Source organism: Gallinula chloropus, assembly GCF_964237585.1.
Source record: "Gallinula chloropus genome assembly, chromosome: 20".
Taxonomy (NCBI): Eukaryota; Metazoa; Chordata; class Aves; order Gruiformes; family Rallidae; genus Gallinula; species Gallinula chloropus.
This window is the reverse complement of record NC_140105.1, coordinates 7,679,099-7,702,432: the sequence shown is the minus strand read 5'-3', so window position 1 is coordinate 7,702,432 and position 23,334 is coordinate 7,679,099. Positions and strand designations below refer to the sequence as shown.

General features: G+C 45.0%; 1 protein-coding gene across 1 annotated transcript; it reads left to right on the top strand.

Moving 5' to 3' along the window:
* Positions 1 to 263: 263 nt before the first annotated feature.
* Positions 264 to 22,900, top strand: LOC311199440 (ATP-binding cassette sub-family A member 10-like; the record flags this gene model as incomplete). The annotated part of the gene is made up of 39 exons (XM_084273535.1): positions 264 to 365; positions 741 to 951; positions 1,324 to 1,482; positions 1,713 to 1,813; positions 2,517 to 2,743; positions 3,075 to 3,213; positions 3,791 to 3,976; positions 5,082 to 5,229; positions 5,768 to 5,939; positions 6,502 to 6,560; positions 7,027 to 7,137; positions 7,225 to 7,400; positions 7,802 to 7,921; positions 8,280 to 8,418; positions 8,559 to 8,649; positions 9,164 to 9,303; positions 9,911 to 10,030; positions 10,194 to 10,389; positions 11,123 to 11,289; positions 12,016 to 12,143; positions 12,474 to 12,611; positions 13,441 to 13,554; positions 13,847 to 14,017; positions 14,354 to 14,464; positions 15,084 to 15,212; positions 16,729 to 16,797; positions 17,221 to 17,312; positions 17,812 to 17,932; positions 18,280 to 18,397; positions 18,859 to 18,950; positions 19,328 to 19,506; positions 20,098 to 20,173; positions 20,380 to 20,474; positions 20,763 to 20,882; positions 21,065 to 21,205; positions 21,477 to 21,556; positions 21,637 to 21,692; positions 22,313 to 22,415; positions 22,563 to 22,900. The coding sequence occupies 38 exons, from the start codon at positions 264 to 266 to the stop codon at positions 22,406 to 22,408; spliced, it is 4,890 nt and encodes a 1,629-aa protein (XP_084129661.1). The 3' UTR covers positions 22,409 to 22,415; positions 22,563 to 22,900.
* Positions 22,901 to 23,334: the final 434 nt, after the last annotated feature.

Below are 23,334 nucleotides of genomic sequence, written 5' to 3'. Positions count from 1 at the left end.
CCATAAATAACCTGTGCTGCTGAGCTGCAAGAGTTGGGGATACGTTGAGGAAGATGAAGTCTCTGGGTCCCTCACTGTCTGGAGCTGTGCTGTGGGGCTGGCTCGTGCTCAGCGTGGGAGGTTGGGGTAGCTTCAGGTCTTTCTTGCAGTATAAAGGGATGGAAAGTGTCACTGTGCACACATGCAAGGCCCTGTGGGTGAAAGCTCCACCTTGGGCTGTGCTTGAAAGTTGATTTTTAAAAACATTGTTTGTAGGTTTAAAAATGAAGACGCCTCAGAGAAATATAAGTGTGTTCCAGCAAACTAAGATTCTTTTGTGGAAAAATGTACTTATCAAGTGGAGGATGAAAATGCAGAGTTTTCAGGTAAGCTGAAAAAGATAAATAAAAGGGAAGTGGGAAGTTAACTATTGAAGCCCTGCCTGGCCCTGTCCCTCAATTCCATTTTGTAAAGTTGAGTGTTAAAGTACCTTTGAAAAGCCCTGACCAGGAATTAACTCTTTCCAAGACTTTAATGTTTTAGCTGCTGCTATTCCTGTCTCTTCTGTGATGTGTGAGAGCACAGGCGGGCTCCTTGAGCAGAGTGATTTACTGAGGTGATGTGCTCAATGCAAAGACCTTGTTAGTCAGCATCTATGAGGTGTGACTGGGTGCCTCTTGCTTGTATTTCAATCCCCCAAAAAACACACTCGGGTACTGTTATGTCATTAAACTCTCCTCTCTGCTCCCTGCCTCACCCAGGAGTGGATGCTGTCTCTGCTCTTTCTGCCGCTGATGTTCATAGTGTGCACGTTCATGATGAACATCCGCTACCCTGAAGTGCCCTTCAGCTACCTGGGGCAGCTGGATGATCCTGCCTACGATGCCTCCGGGGTCACCATCGCTTTTACACCCATCACCGTGACCACAAGGCAAATAATGAACAAAGTGGCCTTGAGCTCTGTCATGACTGGTATGTTTTGCCTTTTAAATATTTAGCTTTGCCATTACTGAACCTATTGTACGTCGTGGGTTTGTGGTTCTCTGGTATCTCTCCACTCTTGCAAATATTACTTTTCTAGCATTTGCATTCCTAGTGAGGTTTCCCAGGTGTAAAGCTCTGCCATTGTAGAGTGATGCCATTAAGAGACATTGGCACATTCTTTTGAGGTTCACTTCTTCCCAGCTGGTGAAGTATGAAATATGTAAATGTGTTACCCTGGCCAGGGAGGAGAACTGGGAAGGAGGAGTTGTGCCATTGAAAAAGTGGGGTTATGCCCAGCACCCATGCATACATTCCCAAACCTACATGTGATCACTGCAATGTTTTCTTACAAACTTACAGGTATAAAACTAGAGGCACTGGATGATGAGAGAGCCCTGGAGGAAGCCTGGATTTCCAACAATGAAATTATAGGGGTTGTATTTAAGGACAACTTCTCCTACCACCTCAGGTTTCCTACTGGGGATGTGGTTATTCCAAATGACAATTTTGGATACATAGGTAATATGAAATGAGAATTTATGGGTGGGGGATTGCCTGGCATCACTTTGTTGGAATAATCTATATTAAATAATTTAATAATTTGTTAATTGGGTTTTGTCAGTGGGCCACCATCCAATCAAAGAGTTTCCTGTAGCTCATATGCATGCTTATCATCAACTTTTGTGATGAAAACCAATTATGTTTCAGTGCTCTTACCTGTGATGACCCTTCTGCTTCCATCCTTGCAGACAGCTGTTACAATTTCACGTCACGGTACTGTTACAGCCCAAAGTATTGGTACAAAGGCTTCCTGTCCCTCCAGTCCAGCATTGATGCTGCTATCATAGAGGTAATTGATCTGATGTAGGTGTCCTTTTAGTCTAAAAAACTTTTAAACTTGGTGCAGGAAAGGCAAATTGCTCTGTGACAATAACAAGAGATGGGCTTGGCAGAAAATTCTGCCCCAAACCAAATACCATAAAATACTCACCTGTCCCAGGACTGTTTGCAGCAGTGGTGAGACCTTGAGTGAAACCAGCAGATCCCACAGAAAATGACCCTTTCCATTTATTTTTTTTTTTCCTCTTAAAAATGGCAATTTCTTGTAAAGGCTGGGATCCAAGTGAAATGCCAATGTTTGATTTTGGGGATTTCTCAGATTCCAAGGAAAAGACCATTTTTGCAGGAGACTGGGGTGGGATGTGTATCTGCAGGGAGGCTTGGATTCAGAGGAGGCATGCCCATCTCTTCTCATGCTTCCTTTCCAAATTGTTCCTCAAGGGTGTAACAGGGTAGGTGTCCTTTCATACCTGGGGAGAGGAACGGGACCGTAGGAGCTCTGGATTTATCTCTCTGCATAGACAAGGGAGGGGAGTGTAGCTGAGGTGTGGACATACAAATGGGTCAGATGTGTCCTTCCCCATAGGGATGTTTTCTATAAGTGGCATTAAAAAGGAAATCTAGGGCTGATGACTCAGAAAATTTCCTTTAGAAGTGCATTTCACTGTAGAGAATAAACTAAATCCTGAGATGTTGACCTTGAATCCCTTTAGGTGGTGACAAATCATTCTGTGTGGGAAGAAATGAAATCAATTGCTGGTGTCCGTATGAAGTCCCGGAGTGTCATCTTCTCCATTACACTGGAGTACAGTTACTTCATGATTACTATAGTGATGTGTTTCTCTCCTTTCATGTATTTCTTAACATTGAATGTTGTAAAAGAAAAGAAGAAGCTCAAAGTATTGATGAAGACAATGGGGCTGCAGGACGTTGCATTTTGGTGAGTTCCTTTTTCTGCTGAAGCATCTGTTTGCCAAAAATCAGTACACCCTTGGGTATTTGCACAATGAGTTAATAAGTTAAATGAGTTAATAAGTTTTCTCCGGTACTCTAAGGACAAACCAGAAGGGTTGAGCATGGCAGCAGCATACCCTTCTTCCTTGGATATTTCCTCCTAAGGTGGGTCATGCTCTCTGTTCTTCACAGAGTGTGAATGAGATGACCCTGGGGAATACTTCATATTATAATTCAAAGTGGTTCTGCCATCCAGATGAAGTTGTAACAGCAGTTCTTCACTAAATCGAAGTGTAATGGCACCTTTCCATCTTCAGGCTCTCCTGGAGTCTGCTGTACACTGTTTACGTGATCATCCTCTCCTGCCTGCTGACTGCTCTCGTGGTGCAGGATGCTTTCTACCTCAGCAGCTTCCCAGCGGTCTTCCTGCTGTTTGTCCTGTATGGCCTAGCATGTGTAAGTTGGGTTTTAAAGCCAAATTTTCTCACCACCTATTGTATTATGAAGTTGATGAGCCTAAATGTTACTCCAGAGCCTTTTCACAGTGTGTGGGACTGTATCCTCTGTATGGCTGCACTAATTGAAATAGCCAAAGAGGATTCTCTAACTCAGCAGCAGCCACAGAACCACAGAATTTTGGGGGTTGGAAGGGACGTCCAGAGCTCATCAAGTCCAACCCCCTGCCAAAGCAGGGTACATAGGACAGGTCACACAGGTCAGCATCCAGACAGGTCTTGAATATCTCCAGAGAAGGAGACTCCACAGCCCCCTGGGCAGCCTGTCCCAGGACTCCCTCACCCTCACTGTGAAAAAGTTCTTCCACCATTTGAATCACAGCCTGAAGGTCTGTCAGGCAGTAGACTGGCTACAAAAGACCTGGTTTGAAACTCGGATCAACCCTCTAAAGAGGACTTTAGTGTATTTTAGTGCACAGACCCAGCTCCCCAGGTTTCCGTTTGCTTGGCAAATGGAAATGCTGCTGTTAAGGACATTTATCTCCTTTAGTGATTGAAGAAAACTTCTGTTCTTACAGATAAACCTGGTTTTCATGCTCTGCTCCCTCCTAAGGACCTCCAAACTTGCCGGCTCTATGGGGTTCCTCATCACCTTTCTCTTCGGATGCCTGAGCCTTGCAGTGCTGATAGAAAATCTTCCAGAACCATTGAAGTGGTTTCTCAGTCTCTTCTGTCCTTTTGCATTTAATGCTGGCATTGCAAAGGTATGGGGCATTGTGTCTGCAGAGGAACCTTACCAGTATCTTGCTGTCCTGGGTCCTCTCGGGTGGGGGGGGGGGGGGGGGGGGGGGAGGGAGGAGTATATTTGGTCACAGATTGTGATAATAAAAAGCCCTGCTGTACTGATAGAGAAGGGCATAGGAAACCAGAGTCTTCATTTCCAAAGGCTGGCTTTTCTGCTTCTGTAAAACCTTCAGGTACTTTTCATTCATATCCACATCCTCTTTTGAAAGCTCCACGCACACCAAGCTGCTGTTGGGCAGCAAAGGGGAGCTCCGATGCCCTCATCCCCTTTCCTCTTTTAGAGAGCTAATGAATGTGAAGCAAACCACAGCCCTCTCAGGAATAATCTGCGATTGTGCACTTCTGTAGCACTTCTGTAGCATCCGCCTGAACTCGGGGAAGCCCCAGCGAGCCCATGGCTGCACACAACAGCACCATTATCCACGGGGGCCGGACCCCAGGCAGATGAGAGTTGACTTGGGGACATCAGCTCTCCACTACCCAGTCATTCCACTCCTGCTGCAGTAACTTTTCCTGGCAACAGACTGCAAATACAACTCATGTCTTCTGCTGCAGCCATCCTCCCTCCATCCCTGCTTTGGATAACTCTGTGCAGTTTCCCCCTTTTTCCATCAATCATATCAAGCTCAGGGTGATGCTTTCTAGCTCCAGTTATTTAGCATTTGATTTCCAGATAGGTAAGGATCTGCCTGGGGGAGCTTTCTGCACTATCAGAAAAAGAAACCAAGTTTAATGCTGATTTACCATGTGGTTAAGTCAAACACTATGTGAAATTATACTTTGTCGTGACTCTGTCACATCAGGGGTGCCTGTATCTTGATTCTTGAACGATTTTCTATGAAACTCTGAGCTTTTCTTCTGCTTCTGGATAGTTCCAGAAAATTCCAAATGAAAACATAAGATCTCTGTGTGGAGTCAATATTTTTCCCTTGCTCACTTGAAAGAAAGGAAGAAGAATTGTTTGTTACTGGAGATGATTTCTGGGTTAACAAAGTCTACTGCATCCATGGTTTGATAGCACGTGCTTAGTTTTCCAAAATTATTCTTCTTTGTCCTTTATTTCAGGTTTTCCACTTAGAAAAATACGGAATGGGTTTCTCTTTTTCCAACCTCCTGGATGAATCGTACTTTTTATTTTCAACTTACATTATGCTGGTCTTTGACTCAATCCTGTACATGCTGTTAGCCATGTATTTCGACAAAGTTCTGCCAGGTAGGTATCACACATGCTTACAATCATACTTTTGTCTTTTATACTTTTGATATATATGGACTGAGTGCAGGGAAGGAAATGATGAGCTTCAATAAAGCTAAAGGAAGGTTTAAATTAGAGATTAGGGGGAAGTTTTTTACAGAGAGAGTAGTGAAGGGCTGGAACGGGCTGCCCAGAGAGGTGGTGGGTGCCCCATCCCTGGAGATGTTCAAGGCCAGGTTGGATGGGGCCCTGGGCACCCTTGTGTAGATCCAGGCCTGGAGGTTGGTGGCCCTGCCTGTGTCAGGGGGGTTGGCACTCTATGATCCTTGGGGTCCCTTCCAACCCAGACCAGTCTATGATTCTATGATTAGATATAGATCTGAAGCCAACCTTCCTGTCTAATCCACTCCAGCTCCAAACCTCTTTTTATCTGGACAAAGTACCAGTTCTGAGGCAGACCAAATACTTATTAGAACCTCCTAAATATTTAGTCCAGGTCGTTGTCTTGGTTGAGGCTTTGGTTAATGAGAGCTCAACTTCTTTGCTTTCCTCTCAGGCAAATATGGCATACCAGATCCCCCCTTCTTCTGCCTGAAGCCCTCATACTGGCTGAGGAACAGGAGAGGCACCGCCAGGGAGATGCCCAGAACTGCAATGAGCCCTGAGGAGCTCTTCAACGATGACATAGAGCCAGTGCCCCCCGAGTTCATGGGGAAGGAGGCCATCAGGTTAAGAGAGAAGGAATTGCTATTCACATTTTCTGAGTTGAATGCTCACATAGATCACCTCTTCTGCTGTCAGCTTTGTTTTGACTTATCCAGGCACTTTTCATGTTCATGTGGCCCTTGCAAAACAATTTGTTTCACAGAGAAAAACTAGAGATAAGATGCTGATGAGATAAATAATAATACCAGCCTGCCACCAGCAATGAAATCTGGATAAATCCAGATTTTTAAAAAGCAGGGTGGTTTGCTGTGGTCTTTGTTACATGTCCATTAGGGACAACAAGGGGAAAACAGAGGGCAGCCTGTTGTTAAACAGTCATCAGTTGCAATGGGCTTCACCTTGACTTCTGCAGGACTTGGTGCTCTGGTATTGTGTGCCAGGTAGTGATGTTCATACCTGTATACAGAGCGTGCCAAACCCTACTGAATCTCAGGACTGCTTCCTAATACCTTGTACTTTCCATTCTGCCATTTTAAATTCAGATCCATAAGAACAAAAAAATGGCACCAGGGAAATGTATCTACAGGAATCCTGAAATAATACCCTCCTTGCCCTTCCTTTTAGACTCATCAATGTCAAAAAAGCATATAAAAAGGAAGACAAGAAGACAGAAGCTTTAAGAGGTATGAAAGCTGTGATATTGGTTCCTGTTAAAGATGACAAAAATGGTTGTGCAAACATTTTGGCCAAAGAAATGAAAACTCATGTTACTTAAAAATGTAAGAATATTTATTGATGCAAAGGATCAATATTTAGTTCGAGTTTTACTGATTTTCTGTTTTTCATGAGAGTAAAGAGAATAAAGAATATTTTTTTCTATTGTTTTATTGCTTTCTTTCCTGCTAAATACAGAATCACAGAATTGTAGGGGTTGGAAGGGACCTCAAGAGATCATCAGGTCCAACCCCAGAGCAGCTTCTTATGTCTTTAGCTCAGGGTTGGCAGAACTTTACCCCAATTTGCTTAATGCATTTCTGACCAATTATTACTATTTAAGGCTTATGCTTCTTTACTTGTCTCGCCTTCAAGAATGGGTGAAGCCAAGACAAACCTCATTTCTTCCCAAACTTGTTGGTTTTTTCATTCCAGGTTTGTCTTTAAGCATTTATGAGGGTCAGATCACTGCCTTGCTCGGCCACAGCGGGGCTGGAAAGACGACGCTGTTAAACGTGCTCAGTGGACTGACTTTGCCTTCTGAAGGTAGGATGGTGAACGGTGAGGTGGGGTGGGGTGGGCTTGATCCAAAACCAAATTGTTCCACCTCGTTGCATTTCCTCCCACAAACAGGCTCTGCGAGCATATACAACTGCAAGCTCTCTGAATTGGGAGATAGGGAAGAGATTAGAGAGATGATTGGCATTTGCCCACAGTTCAACTTGCAGTTTGAAGTCCTGACAGTGAAAGAAAACTTGAAAACTTTTGCAGAAATCAAGGGCATCAAGTCCAAAGATGTAGAGCGAGAGGTAAGGGTGTGTTCCCCTGAAACCTATCGCTGTGTGTTTGAGGCTGTAGGCACACCCCATGTTTTACTGGAAGCTGCTTCTTGCACTGTGGTGCTCAAAAGGTCCCCCCTGGCTGTGTCTTCTGAAAATTCAAGCTGGTGTCCAGCTTTGACCAGGTTAGTAGGCAAGTTTGTGGGCTTGGTACCACCACAGTGATTCCTCTGCTCCACTCAAGGAGATGAGGGAATGTAGCAGACTCTGCAGTGACTGCTCCAGCCAGTGGTGGATCAGTGTGGGTAAGAGCTAGACCTCATCACACCCTCTGAAAACCATACCTTCAGTCCCAGCCAGTTCTCCTTTGTGGCTAATAAAGGGTGGAATGGCACATGGTGCTGGGAATGGACATCTGTGTGCTGTTCTAGGTGCGAAACATCATGGAGCTGCTGGATATTGGTAATGCTCAAGACACTCAAGCTGAGAAACTGAGTGGTGGGCAGAAACGGAAGTTATCCATTGGAATTGCCATGCTTGGAAACCCCCAGGTAAAGCAGTAAGCACGGCTCTGCAACATTGGGAATGTTCAGGTCCAACATAACTAAAGCCTTATGCATGTACTTGACTACAAGTTAACGTGGGATTTCAGACCTCTTGGAAGAGCTCATAATTCTTAAAATTAACAAATTTAGTAATTTCATTTTGCTAAATTCATAACCCATCTTGCTAGTCTAGTCTTAAAGCAGATAGATAGACCTCTGCAAAGCTTCCACAATAATTGTCCTGGCATGAACTGTGGCCTGGGTCTCCTGCCTTTGGGATCTGAGTCCTTCAGGGGAATACCAAACCCAAAAGAGGTGGAATTGCTCTGGTGACAAATAATGTCTGGCTTCATCCTTTCTGCAGGTCTTGTTCCTCGATGAGCCAACAGCTGGGCTGGATCCTGTTTCCAGACACCAAGTGTGGAGCCTCCTCAAGGAGCACAGAGCTGGACGGGTGATCCTGTTCAGCACCCAGTTCATGGATGAGGCCGATATCCTCGCAGGTAAGCACAGGATCAACCTGTAGCATCTCCACAGAATAACCCTGGAGAAGAAAGTCCATGTCAGGGTCAGTTGCAAAAATAAAAAGGGGGTTGAACCATGGCCCTACAATATAAATGCCTTTGGCTTTTCCTTTCTTCAGAACGCAAGGCCTTTATCTCTCACGGGAGGCTGAAGTGTGTCGGCTCTTCACTGTTCTTGAAGAAAAAATGGGGGATTGGCTATCATTTAAGGTATCTCCTTCAGCCCCAGCAACTGGTATCTGGGATCATCCATGTACAAGGAGCCACCAAGAATGACTGTAAGGGGAAAAGCGTAGAGCAGATGTCCAAAAAAGCAAAATGAGTTAGTATTCAGTTAAATTTGACCTGGAACTTCTGGGCCTGGGACAGGCTGCCCAGGGAGGTGCTGAGTCACCTTCCCAGGATGTGTTTAAAACAAGAGTAGATGAGGTACTTAGGGATATGGTTTATCTTAGGATGGGAATGGTTGGACTTGGTGATCTTAAAGGTCTTTTCCAACCTTGTGATTCTGTGCTCCTGTGAAATTAACTGAAGCAGCAGTTCACAGTGGAGTAAGGAATGACTGGAGCATGCTGGACTTTGGGTTTTATGTAGCACAGCAAATACAATGGGGAAGTTTGTGGTTTAGTTTTGGTTTTGGTTAAGGGGTTTTGTTTGGGTTTGGTTTTTTGGGGGGGTTGGTTTATTTTTCACAGCTAACCATCTGTGTGTTTCCACTGAACAGGATACATGTCAACGAGTCTTGTGACTTAGAGAACATGACATCTCTGGTTAAACAGTACATCCCCAACGTCATATTCTCAGGACACAGTCAGTATGAGCTGCAATACAAACTGCCATTAGAAAACGTGAATAAATTCCCAGGTAATATATACAATAATTAAGAATATATACATAATTGATATATATAATACTTGAGAATTGTCCATGGAGAAAAAATAACCACAAATATGAGGAAAGGGAAATGTAGGGGGAGACTTTCTGTGAGGTCACATAAGGAATTTAGAACTGTTTTATTTTAGCCTTGATGTGTTTAAGATGAACGTGTACAGTGGGTGCTTTTCTGCTATTCATAATGAAAGAACCTAGCAGGCTAAACTGGACTATATGTGCTACTCAGAGTTTATTTTTCTTCCTATCAAAAGAGAAGATAGTGACAAGCTCCACACAACTGGTACCACTCCGTACCTGCCGTGGCACCAGGCACACCCTCACTCATCATGCCCATCACACTCAGTCTGAGAGTCCCATGGCACTACTGCCTCAGGTGGTGCATGGTCTGAAATGCTGTACAGAAAAAGCATCTCCCATGAGCTATGGATCGGGCAGGTTTGCGTTCCTCCAGACCCTGGCAGCTCGCTGCATCAGCATTTTCCCTGTGACTGGGGATGCTCCAGTCAGATTGACTCAGCTGAGCCAAAGCCTGGTCTTTGGAGGTTTATGCTTGTGTTATATTATCTCTGTCCTGCAGATCTGTTTCGTGGCCTGGACAGCTGCTCCGGCCAGGGAATCATCAATTATGGCGTTAGCATGACAACCCTGGAAGATGTCTTCCTCAGACTGGAGGAAGAAGCCACAGTGAATCGAGAAGGTACAGTTGTGGCTGCAAATACACAGTCCATAGCTGAAGAGAGTTTTCAATCACCCCTGAGCACCCCTCCAACAACTGCTAGGAGGTGGCTCTTAATTTTTCACACGTTACAACATAGAAGCTGGTCTCAGGCATAAATATACCTGTGGAAAACTCCTTGCAGATGAGCGTGTCCTTGGGGAGGAATGGGCAGAAGCAGGACCGCGGTGCCCCGACGAGACGGAGCCAGTGTCCCTGCTGATCTCAGAGAGCGGGAAGGCGTCAGTCGAAGGCTTGGCTCTCTGGAGGCAGCAGGTCTGTGCCATGGCATGGATGCGCTTCTTAAAGCTGAAGAGTTCGGTGAAAAACCTGCGCTCGATGTAAGTACCAAAGCGATTCCCTCCTGCAGATCTGGATCTGGAGGCAGTCACAGCAGGGGGGACAATTTCACCCCCCCTGTTTTGATGAGCGTTTGGATTAATTAATATCAGATCTTGGCTGTGAATCATCTTGGTAATCTGCACTCAGAGGAGAGAAAAAATTCCTCCTTTCCAGTGCCAGTAATATAAAATCTCCCATCTGTGTTTTCATTGCTGTACTGAGGGATTTATGCAAGGGAAATCCATTTTCTGTCTGAAGAAAAGAATCCTTTAGGAACACTTTTATTTCAGATGGAGGAGGAATTTTTAAAATAAACTTGTGTCTGCAGAGAGGAAAAAAAATACTACTTTCAGACTTCTCCTTCAACTTCTTTTAAACTTCTCTCATGTTGCCAGTGTCTGAATTCATTTGGTCCCATTGGTCTTCAAGCTGGTGGGATGCAAGAAAGAGAAGTGAGATGCTGATTGATGGAAAACTTGCCTCTTAAGGAAGTCTGAAAAGCATTTCATGGTGCTAAAAAGTTGAGCACTCCAGTTCTGAAGTCCTCTCATTGCTAAATTTTGAGGGCCACTGTGAATGATCAAGCTGTGAGACTCCTGAAAAGAAAATTGCCCTAAATTTTGAAAATAAAAGAGGATTGGGTTACTTGAATATACTATACCAATCCCAATATGCAAATGCATTCTGCTCAGTATCTGTTTTCAGAGCGTTTATTCATTTCTTTCTCAATAGTTTGCTGCTCTACGTGGTTTTTCTGCTTCCTCTGGTGTTGCAACTGTCCCTGGTTGCTGCTTGGCAGAGCGTGAGTGCCTGGGAGCTCTCATCTGCACGGTACTTCTTGCCCCTGGGGAAGAAGGTTCACTCAGAGACAACCAGCCTCCTGGTCCACAACAACACAGGTGAGGGGAATAAGCCCTTCCACATCCTTTCTTAGTCCTGGGCTTCTTGCTGTTGTAAAGCAAAATAAGTGGACAGATCAGATAGTTGTAGGATGGACGGGGTCCAAGGGATGGTGAAAGTGACAGAAGAACATGGACATTGGAATTTTTAAGGGGTTGTGAACGAAGCCCACTCTGGCTTCAGCAGCTGGTAAGATCCTGATGCAAGGATGTGAAAAGGGTGTCATAGCAGAATGGATTAGAAGGGGCACAATTCTTTCCTTGCCCCAAATCCGGTTCTCTATCCGAACAATCCATGTGTTTTCAGGTCCCACACCAGGGTCCATACTCCAGTGAAAGCTCATTAACACAGAGTCAAACGAAAGGTCTACTTCCAGGGACTTACCTTCAGCATTCCTACGAGTGGATGCTATTTCATCTTATTTTGCCAGAGTATAATACTGCTGGCTTCATCAGACCATGAGCAAAGAACAATTCATTTTGTAGCAGTGCAGAAAGGCAGGGGGAGAAAAATGAGAAGGGAAGATTCAGTCATTGAGACTGAAATCCATTAACATCACAGAAATGAATGCACAATGATCCACCTCGTATGTGCTGTCTGACGTCCACGCTCATTAGACTTCATCTGGTTTTGTTTGGTGGTCATGGATTTTCAAAAAAAAACCATGGAAGACTCTCCTGGTTTTTTCAGCATTGTGATTCCTCTGCTTTTGGCTTTCACACCAGGAGCCAGCATTGAAGACTTTATCCACACACTTGAGAGCCAGGATCTCACAGTGGAAATAACAAGTGAGGAAAATATCACAGAGGAGCTGAAACACAACGGAGCCATAAAAGTGTCTCACAAAGGCCAGGTGGCGATTTTTGTTCTCTTCCTCTTATCTCTTCCCAAAAATTGAATAATTAAACAAAATACCTCCACTAGCTCTACCTGTGGGATGGTCCTATTGAGTAAGGCCTGCAGGCACAAAGATTTGGAAGTGTTTTAACTGGTCAATTACTAGAGGATACCTTATCTCTCTCTTTCTCCACCTCAAACTTTCCATTTTTGTAGCACAGCTGTACAAAGCATAGGCAAAATGAATTATTTAATGCCTGGATTGTCCTGGCCACTCTTTTTTCATCTGCTTCCCTGCAGATGTGGAAAGCCAAGAGTTTTCATCCTGTTTCCTTGCTCTTTGAAGAGCTACAGGTTTACTGTGCTATGCCATGTGGAGGCCATCAACTGCTTCCCAGTGCTTGTGAACATCATTAGCAACGCGCTGCTGAGGACCCTCAATTCCACTGTGCACATCCGGATCTGGAGTCATCCATTCTTCTCCGTAAGTGTTGGAGCCTGGCAGCCAGAAGGTGCCAGAAAATAGTTCTTAAATCTGCTTAAGGTCTCAGTAAGTCATTGGATTTCAGTGGGAAGAGCTGTGGGGCTGTTTGTACCTGTAAACCCGCCTTCCTCGGTGGTGGCTCTGGATACGACACGTTTGACTGCAGGAGAAGTGAAGCTAATTTTTCCCCTGTGGGTCTTGAGGGCTGCTGAATGGAGAGGACAGCTAGGAGGAGTTCTTCAGGAGGTTCCTTATTCAGAGGAGGCCACGAAGATGATTAGATGGCTAGAGCACCTCCCTTACAAAGAAAGGCTGAAGGAGCTGGGTTTCTTCAGCCTGGAGAAGAGAAGGCTGCGGAGGGACCTCTTTGCAGCCTTCCAGTACCTGAAGGGAGCAGAGAAACAGGAGGGGAATCAACTTTTTAAAAGGGTAGACAATGGCAGGACAAGGGGGAATGGATTATAAAACTAAAGGGAAGGAAGGTTTAGATTAGATATTGGGGGAAGTTTTTTACAAAGAGAGTGGTGAGGCGCTGGAATGGGCTGCCCAGAGAGGTGGTGGATGCCCCGTCCCTGGAGATGTTCAAGGCCAGGTTGGATGGGGCCCTGGGCACCCTTGTGTAGATCCAGGCCTGGAGGTTGGTGTCCCTGCCTGTGTCAGGGGGGTTGGAAGTCTATGATCCTTGGGGTCCCTTCCAACCCAGACCAGTCTATGATTCTACTGTGGGATACTGCCCTGTACTTCATGAGAAATGTAGTGAGATGGATTGTGGCATCTAGCCATTACAGTGCAGATGTTGTCTACAAATTCTTTGTTGTTCTTGTTTCAGATAGATAATCCACGATTCTGGGATTATTTTGTTTCTGTTTACCTCATTTATATGCTGATGTTATTCCCTGGTTTTCCTCCTCACTTTGCAATGGGCTACATGCAGGATTACAAGGTAAATTCCTTGGAATTGGAGCAGATTAGCGGTGGGCAGAAGGGATTACAACTGCATTGCCACAGGGACGTTTGGGTATGATGGGCAGCTTGAGGCATTTTGCTCTGTATTGCCACCAGCAGCTTTGCATCCAGCACAAAATGCTCCAAAACAAAAATAGGTGGAATTTCACCCCAGCATTGCAATGGTATCAGCTTTTTGTTAACATTTTATTTCCTGGAGCCATTCCCATGGGTGTAATTGGCCACCCAGGCACCCACAATAAACTGTCCTTTGCATTGTGCCTTCCCAGGTGGGAGCTCGTGCCCAGCTGCGGATCTCAGGGCTCCTTCCCTCGGCGTACTGGTGCGGCCAGGCACTGGTAGACATCCCACTGTGCTGGCTCCTTCTCTTCTCCATGTTCGGGCTTCAGTTTGCAATAAGCAGCAAGGTTTCTGGGCACATCGACAGACTCTTCTTGCTGGTACATCCCATTGTGGTGACTTCTGGTTCACTAGGGAGGGATTATATGCTGAGTAATATATGTATTATATCTTGAGTAATATATAACTCATATTTTGGGTAATATTTAGAGCATATCTTAGGGGTAGCTGCAACATCGTGGGTGCAGACAGTGCTGGCACATGTCTGGGTCCCCAGATGCTTACTGACCTTCTTATTCTGCCCCCTATAATTTGGAGGCAGTACTGAATGCCTCAATCTTAATGTGTGGTATTTAAACCAAACCACATTGTTTTATATAGGTTTCTAGTTGTTTAGATCACTCCATTTTCTCCACTGAAAGCCTTTTTTTCTGCAGATCGTGGGTACTTTTGGCTATGGAATTTCTATTGTTCTCTTCATCTACGTGATCTCCTTCGTCTTTCGCAAAGGCTGGAACTGTGATTTTTGGTCTTTTATCCTGATAGTGGTAAGCATATTGCTAGGTAATGTTCTGTAGGGCTTGCCGAATGTATTCAAGTGTCCCGAGATCTAAAGGATGAGCTGGAGTTGAAAAGACCAAGTATAAACGTAGGAGCATGTCTTTTATAACAGACAATTCTGTGTTAAATTTGTGTTGCTGTGTTCTGTTCCCACAGCCCTGCTGTGGCACAGTGAGATGCTTGGATCCACAATGAGCTGGTGCAAGAATAGAGGCAAGAAAGTTATTTATTGCTTTGTTCAGCACCTCATATCAAAGGGATGTAAGGTGTTGAGATAAGAGCTATCAGCTTAGATGCAGATAGCCCAAGCCTGATCGGGAAGGAGATGGGTTATTTGGCATGGACTGGGATGGGAAAGAACAGGGTGGGACTCTGTACTTAGTTTTTTTTGCCCAAAGCAACCTTGTATCTGGGAAGAAGTTTCCCCAGCTGACCCAAACCAACAGCATACCATCAAGCAGAAATGGCTGAGGACCTCCTGATCCCTCACTGTCTCTCATCTTTATATTTCTTGCCCAATTTTAGAAACCCATTTCTGAAATGGAGACCAGCAACAAGCATAACCCTTCCCATCAGCTAACTTACCTTCTTGGTTTATTTTTTTAGGTGTGTTTTGTTTCTCACATCATCAGCCGAGTCCTGGATCTCTCAACCGACACTATAATCTCCCTGTCCGTCCTGTCCCTCTTGATTCCCGTGTACCCGCTGCTGGGTGTAACGATCAACTGCCAGCAGGTAAGTGGTGGCACTGGGCAAGGAGCAGCACCCCACCTTAAAACACAATTGTGTGTGTTGTCCTGAGCAAAGGCAGCCAGGAAAGCCAATGGCATCCAGGCTTGTATCAAAAATAGTGTGGCTAGTAGGTCTAGGGAAGTGATTGTGCCCCTGTGCTCGGCATTGGTGAGGCTGCACCTCGAGTGCTGTGTCCAGTTCTGGGCTCCTCATCACAAGAAGGACATTGAGGTCCTTGAGCAAGTCCAGAGAAGGGCAACCAGGCTGGGAAAGGGGCTGGAGGGCAAATCCTCTGAGGAGCAGCTCAGGGAGCTGGGGGTGTTCAGCCTGGAGAAGAGGAGGCTGAGGGGGAGACCTTAATCAGCACCTACAACTACCTGAAGGGAGGTTGTAGAGAGGTGGGCGATGGTCTCTTCAGCTGAGTAACAGGAGATGCAACAAGCAGAAATGGCCTCAAGCTGTACCAGGACAGGGTCAGATTAGGTATTAGAAAAAAAATGTTTACTGAAAGAGTTGTCAGGGCCTGGAACAGGCTGCCCAGGGAGGGGCTGAGTCACCAGCCCTGGATGTGTTTAAAAAAAGGGTAGATGACGTACTTAGGAATATGGTTTAGTTTAGGATGGGAATGGTTGGACTTGATGATCTTAAAGGTGTTTTCCAGCCTTGTGATTCTGTGAAAGCCTGGTGGTGGTAACCACACGCTGGGAAGGCTCTGTATTTGCTTCATATGGGTGGGATTTCCCAAACAACCAGAGTGCATCGTTAGACGGTAATTCCTGATTAGATCTAATTCTTCCAGCTGTTGGTTATGCCTATGGGCTGCTTCCCACCCAGTCAAGCTCTGGCTCTAAGTTAGGGAAGCTCTCTTAATTCTTTCCCTGCAGAGCTGAGAAACTTGGCTTGAACAGCCCTACAAGGAAATTGGAACTTAGGCATCTGACTATGAGTGAGGATGAAGCATACTCACAAGGAACATTACTCCCTGTCAGCTGAGACTGGTCATAGAAAGTCAACTAAGAGCTTAACAAAACCCTTCAGCTATGTGCAAGACTGCTTATGAGCCATAAATGACTTAGGAATGAAGTCCCAAATAGAAGAGTGGAGTCCTGTATCCTGTCCCACTCACCTCCACCTATTATTTGCCATGACCCCAAAGGATAGGAGACCAATTATTACCCTGTAATAGACCATTCCCCCAGAAGGACAGTCTGATACACATGCTGAGGGCCACAACATTTTCTAATGTAGGACTGGGATGCCCGGAGTCAAAGCTCTGAATTTGTAAATCTGCATGGTGACTCTTAGAATCACAGAATCACCTGGGTTAGAAGAGACCCTTTAGATGGAGTCCAACCATCGCCTGACCCTGACTAGTTCACCTCTAGATCATGTCCTTAAGGACTTACATTTTCAAACTATTTGTTGTTTGCTTTTAACCCTTCCAAAATTAGCCAGCATAATACTAAAGAATTGCAGGTCTTCATTCTGGTTGGTTGTTGGAATCTTTTTATTCTTACAGATTTTTATGGAAGAAGATGATTTATTTGGTGGGACTCCGACGAATGATGTACTAATAGCTGTCTTTGCAGTAAGAAAATGTTTCAGATTACTTTTTTCCTAGCAATGCTTGTCTTCTAACCCCATCCTCAGTTATGAGGAAGCAGGCAAGAACTCTCATTTCATGCAGGAGGAGGATCTTGGTGGGTCTGGATGACACATTACCCCCAGTGCTAAAATAACCTTGCTCCTCTGAAATGGGGAAGGGAAAATTAAATAAGCCCAGATCACTTAATGCTGCCTTGTTTATTTAATGAATGGTGGTTTTCTTCTCCCACTGACATTTTCTGTGGTATTGGTAAGTGACAGTAGAGTTCTCAGCCTTCAAGATTACCCAAGTTTAGAATGAACTTTATTTTCACACACTGTTTTATAACACCACCAGCATCTTCTCAGTTTCAGCCACACTAGAATGCAAGGCAAGGCTGTTAACGTGGCAACCTCTTTTTTTCAGCCTTATATCCATTCTGTGGGTTTCATTTTTCTTCTTCGATATTTGGAGATAAAATATGGAAGAGCAGTTCTGAGAAAGGACCCGATATTTAGGTTTGTATAAACACACGTGCAAGCTGTAAACTCCTACCACACTGCTTTTCCTTGAAGATAACCTTTTGATCATGTACCATTGCCTTTGTGACCCTGTTTTTAATTATTTCTTTTAAATACTGGTGATTTTTTAATAACTAAAATAGTCCCTTAAATGCTACAGTGCTATTATAATATAAACCAGCTTGAGTGCTAGTTTATATTATATATACTGGTTTTTATATATATATATATATATAAAACTATGTATCTTTTATTTATATTATATATGCAGTTTTATATATAAATATATATATATACTAGGTTTCTATATATACCTGGTGTTGCGTGTGCTGTGTGGAAGTACCAGCTCAGAGGTTTTGATACAACAAAGAGTATAAATATATAAACCCCAGGAAACAGCAAACCAGAGGGATATTCGGCCTTGGTCTATCCAAAATGCTTTGGTAGACAACAAGGGCAAAGGACAAAATGCTGAGACAAATCTGTGGGTTTACAGGATTTCCCCAAGAAGAGAAAGCAGCCACCAGCACCCCGAGGAGCCTGAAGAGGAAGATGAAGATGTTAAGGCTGAAAGAGCAGCAGTGAGAACTGCCATAGCAGCTCCGAGTCAGGAAGAGGTGAGACCAAGTGTTGTCATCTTTTACTTTATGCAAGCAAGAAGCCTGCTGGTAAGGAACAAACCACCAGTATCTGTCAGTGCAGGTCAGTGCTCTGCTTTATTGTTCTCACTGGGGAAATAAAAATCCCAGACAGATGGGTGTGGGTCCCATAAGGACAGAAAAAATCTGTTAAGAACAACATGGACAACAAAGTGTCCTGTTGCACCTCATATTCTGAAGAAACTACAAAACAAATTCAAAGGTCTTTAGAAGGTTTTCTGACTTTTTAAATGGAACAGTGTTACTGAGGGATCGTCACTGTCTAATATAACAGACTAATCTTTCTTCCTCCTCCTGGCTTTCAGAAATCAGTCATAATTGTCAGCAGTCTGTGCAAGGAATATAAAATAAAGCAAGCTGGTTCTGTTTTTAAGAAGAAGAAGAAAATGGCCACAAAAAATATTTCCTTCTGTGTTAAAAAAGGTGAGAGCTGGAACTGTTCTCCTAGACCTGTTTTGGACCCCCCACCATACCCAGAGGGCTCATTCTCTGCAGATTCCCTGAGCAAGGACGTAAAGGTCAAACCTGTTTGCTCTGAGGTTAAGGCATGTTCGGTCTGTGGTTGATGTGTTAATGAACAACGTGATGTGGATGCATCCTGTAGTTACCTTTGACTCTCTGTTATCTGGAATAACGCATCCCCCTCTCTACAGGACCCACTGCAGCAGTGGCTTCTGAGGGGCCTGGGGGCAGCACTCAGACTTGCAGCATCAGTTCGAGTTGAAACACTGTGGGCTCTCAGAGCATGGATATTTATGCTGTTTACTCTTAAATGACCTTTGATATTAGACTGCCCCCTGTTATGTTTTATCTTTTGTGGGACTGTGCCTGATATGTTTGTTGAATGGGGAGGGCTACTGAGAAATTCTATCTATTGATTTCAGGAGAGGTATTAGGACTTCTGGGACCCAATGGAGCTGGTAAAAGCACAGCTATCAAAATGATTACTGGAGAGACTTCTCTGACTGCTGGGCAGGTAGGAGGCACCTGGAGAAAAGGGATAAATCCATTATAAAAGGGAAAGAGCAAACCTTGCACCAAGGATAAGCTATAATTCTTTTCAAAGCATGATTAGGGATCAAGATTTTAACTGAATTTATTGTGCTATTAAGTTAAATAACGTATTAATAAGAAATATTGTGAGCTACTTCTAACTTGGACAAACAGTTGCATCTACTCAAATTTGCCACATTTATATTTAGGAGCCATGTAAAGGAGGGTTTCAAAAATCACTCCCTTGCTCTTTGGGTTTCCTCACCTAAATTCCAGCAAAGCTCATAGTCTTCCTCTAAACCATCCCCTTGTATCTGGGCAAGGCTATGAGAGAAGAGAACGATCGGCCTGGTTGTACAGGTGCTGATGAACAGAGGAGATGGAGCAACCTCCCACCTCCAGGACCCCATGCCTGCCTTCCTGGGGTACTGCCCACAGGAGGACCCGCTCTGGCCAGACCTCACCGTCCTCGAGCACCTGAGGGTCTACGCAGCCGTGAAAGGGGTGTGCAAGGAGGACATGGCTGCTGCAGTCAACCGGTAGGGATGGAGGGTGTTTCCAGGTGTTGGCCAGGATTTCATCCCTTAGTCCTAGGGCATGGGAGGGGGAACAGAAGGTCAAAATTCACTCTGAGCCAGAAGCAACCTTGAAAGAAACTCAGGAAACAGAACTGCAAAAGGGATTTTGTGCTGAATGCCACGATTAAGGGAGTGGGTTAATCTCCAGTTTCCCTAAGTGCATTTAGCAGGGATAAATACACCACTAATGTCCTTTCAAGTATGTTATCTTTAGGAAGCATTTCTAAAATCTCTGATGTTATAGTTTGGCACTACAAGAAAGGTGCTTAAGTGCTGCCTGCTCAGCTGACGCTGGTGAGGTGGAATGGATTCATAGTGCTGTTGACACTAATGATGGGTTTAGAAAAGAGCTTGTGGCTTATTCAGTACACTTTGCTTCAAATATTCACTTACATTTTAATAACACAATAAATGTTTAATGAAAACAAGCAGGAGTCAAGAACAAAGGGGAAAAAAGGGTCCTTTTCCTTGTAATTTTGTGAATCCTTGCTGAGGGCATTGAGTTAGGAATAATAACAATGGTTTTTGTTTGTTTATTCCCTTTCTCCACAGAATAGTGGATGCTCTGCAGCTTCAAGACTATTTAAATAAAAAACCCAGAAAATTACCTGCAGGAATAAGCAGAAAGGTGTGAGTTTTTTACCTATAATGGGCCCTGCAGTTCTCATTAATGCAAATGAAAAAATCCCCTTCATGAACGGAGAGACCCACCTGTGCTCTGAGCTATGTGGGGGAGCATCGTTTTGTCTCTTATGGAGGGGGTGATAGAAATCGGCCTTTTCCAAATCCATGGGGCTGCAAAAGGTTTGACCCAAACCTCTCTACCCATTGCAGCTGTGCTTTGCAATGTGCATGCTGGGCAACCCCACGGTCCTGCTCCTGGATGAGCCATCCACCGGCATGGACCCCAATGGGCATCACTCCGTTTGGTGAGTAGGACCTCAGGTGCTGTGCCACCACGCTGGTAAAGGTGTGGAAGCCAAGAGTAGATGCCTGTTAGGTAAAGAGTGTTTTGCCCCATCTGTGACTAGTGCTGCTCATCACCTACCAATGGTTTTATTGAAAACTCCATTTTCCTGTGCACATCATTCTGTAGCTGCTGTATGTCACTTTTTACACGTGTTTTAGAGGAGAGGCTTTAGGAGGAACAGAGGTACAAGAAAAAGTGTCTGATATTTCTCAGCAAAGGTAGCTTTTTTCCCCACTCTGGTCCTCAGGAAGATGATTCGTGCCTCCCTGAAAACCAAGGAGTCAGGAGCCATTCTAACGACACACTACATGGAGGAGGCGGAGGCAGTGTGTGACCGTGTGGCCATCATGGTGTCTGGGAAGCTACGGTGAGCAGCAGCACAGCCAGGGCTCCCTGCAGCTACAGGAGTTTCTCCTCAGGCCTCCCCAAGCCCATCACTCATGAAGTGCCCCCTGTGATTTCCCCAGCTGTACGATTTGGGTAGGAGCAGATGGTGGGGCACCAATGGTTTCACACTGACACCTCTTTTTCTCCCTCCCTCCCTCACAGATGCATTGGCTCCATTCAGTATCTGAAGAACAAGTTTGGCAAAGGCTACCTTCTGGAAATTAAAGTCAAGGAGCCAGAGCACACTGAGCTGCTTCACGCTGAGATGTTGAGGATTTTCCCAAGTGCAGCCCGTCAGGAGAGGTAACTACAACATTTAGGATGAATAGTGATTTAACACTACCTCATCCCTAAAAAACGTTACCCAGTGCGATGGCCAGACACAGGATCTCAGCTGGAGAGCAATGAACAGCTCAGAGTCCCTGTATGGTGATCTGATTTGATAATGTCACCACATCCAAGCCTGCTGTGATCCCTGCAGCAAAACGTCCAGTCATCCAGTGCATTCATAGCATGGGATAAAGTTCTGATCCCAGAACAGAGCAAGGATCACCTTTTCTTCCTTTTTTCCAAGGTTCCCCTCTTTGCTAGTCTACAAGGTCCCAATGGAAGATGCACTGCCCCTGTCTCAGACTTTCTCCAAGCTAGAGGAAGGTAAGAACAAATGAGATGACGTTTTGAAAGCGGTGGGACACCAATCGCTAATTTTTCACTCTCTCTCCTTTTCTCCACAGCCAAGCAAAACTTCAACCTCGAGGAGTACAGCTTCTCTCTGAATACTTTGGCTCAGGCAGGTGATTTCAAGGCTAAACATGTTATAAAAGCATGATCAGGAACAAAAGCTGCAGCGAGACCTGAGCAGAAGATTGCTCCAACAAAAAACTAACTGGGGGTGGTGGGCAAGGGTTCCTCCACTGGGAAACTGGTGAAAAATGGTTTGGTTTGGTTTGGTTTGGTTTGGTTTGGTTTGGTTTGGTTTGGTTTGGTTTGGTTTGTTTTTTTCACTGCTGGTGGGAACAAGCCCTGGCAAAGCATTGCCACCTGACTCAACTCACCCATGACAAGCACACAGCCCATCCAAAGGATGGATGATCTCGATAGATGCCCACCCCCAGCCTCTGTGGTTGCTGCTGAAGCAGCAGGTTATTGCTGCTTGTACAAGACTGATGGCAAAGATGATGAACATTTATGTTGATCCGTTGGTGGGTAAGACCTACCCTATGGATATGCCTATGGGCAGCTGGCGCCTCTCAGCAGGTTATACCAGTTTGGGAGTCTTGGTTACTGCGTATATGTGCCCCACACAAAGCTGCTTCACATACCCCTCAGAGGGGTTGCAGAGCTCTGACTCCTGTAAAGGAGTGTCACAATGTCAGAGAAATAACTGCAGCTTTATCCTGTCTGTTTCAGGTGTTTTTGGAGCTGTCCCGAGAGCAGGAGAAGGATAACTTTGATCTGACTTTGGATGGGACTTTTGAGTGGAAACAGCTTCAGCCAGAGGACTGATAAAGACGTAAGATGCTCTTTTATGCATTGCTCAGTATTAACCTCACTGATGTGATACTGTACTTATCTACTGCCATAATCAGTGCTCAGGGAAGGGGAGGAACAGGCTCTGCCTTCCTAGTGAGCATCACCTGAGGGCTCCTCTCCCATGCAGAAGACATTTCACCTGGACCCTGCGGGTGCCACACTGAGCCCTATCCCGAGTTGCGTTTCCGATGGCTGGTTGATGGAATTGTGAGAGCTTTGGTCAAGCAGAGCAGCGTGCAGCAGAGGGACAGAAAGGTTTTCAGACAGAAGGGCCATAACCCATCTCTGGGGATCAAGGTTCTGCTTTGCTCAGTGGATCTGGGTGCATCACGGAATGTGGACACGCTGCCAACCTTCCGGGCTCCTCTCCCACTGATGTGTGGAACTCTTTCCCTACGACATGTTTAACTACATCTTATTGAAATTTGCACTCTATTTTTATACCCTCCCAATAAATGTCTCTAATAGAAACCACGGTTACACCCTCATATGTCATCCTTACTGTGGAGCATCAGGAAGAGCTAAGCAGCTCAAACTCCTTCCCCTGGGCATGGAGGTGGCTCCAGAGGGCCCAGGGCTGCTGGCCAAGAGGTTGTAGTCCCTCATGTTTGCTATCTCCAGCGCCTTGGCTTGAAGAGCGTGCTCACCCCTGACCTCCCTTCTCGCTGGCGCCAGTGGTTGTCACTCCTCCAGCTGGAAAGCAGACTGGGTTGTTCATCCTGCAGAAGAGGAGGCTCCAGGAAAGCCTTGTAACCCATTCCAGGATTTAAAGGGAGTCCATCAGAAAGATGGACACAAACTTTTTACTGGGGTCTGTTCCAATAGGACAAGGGGTAATGGTTTTAAGTGAAAAGATGGGTAGATTTAGACTCAATATAAGGAAGAAATTTTTTTATGAG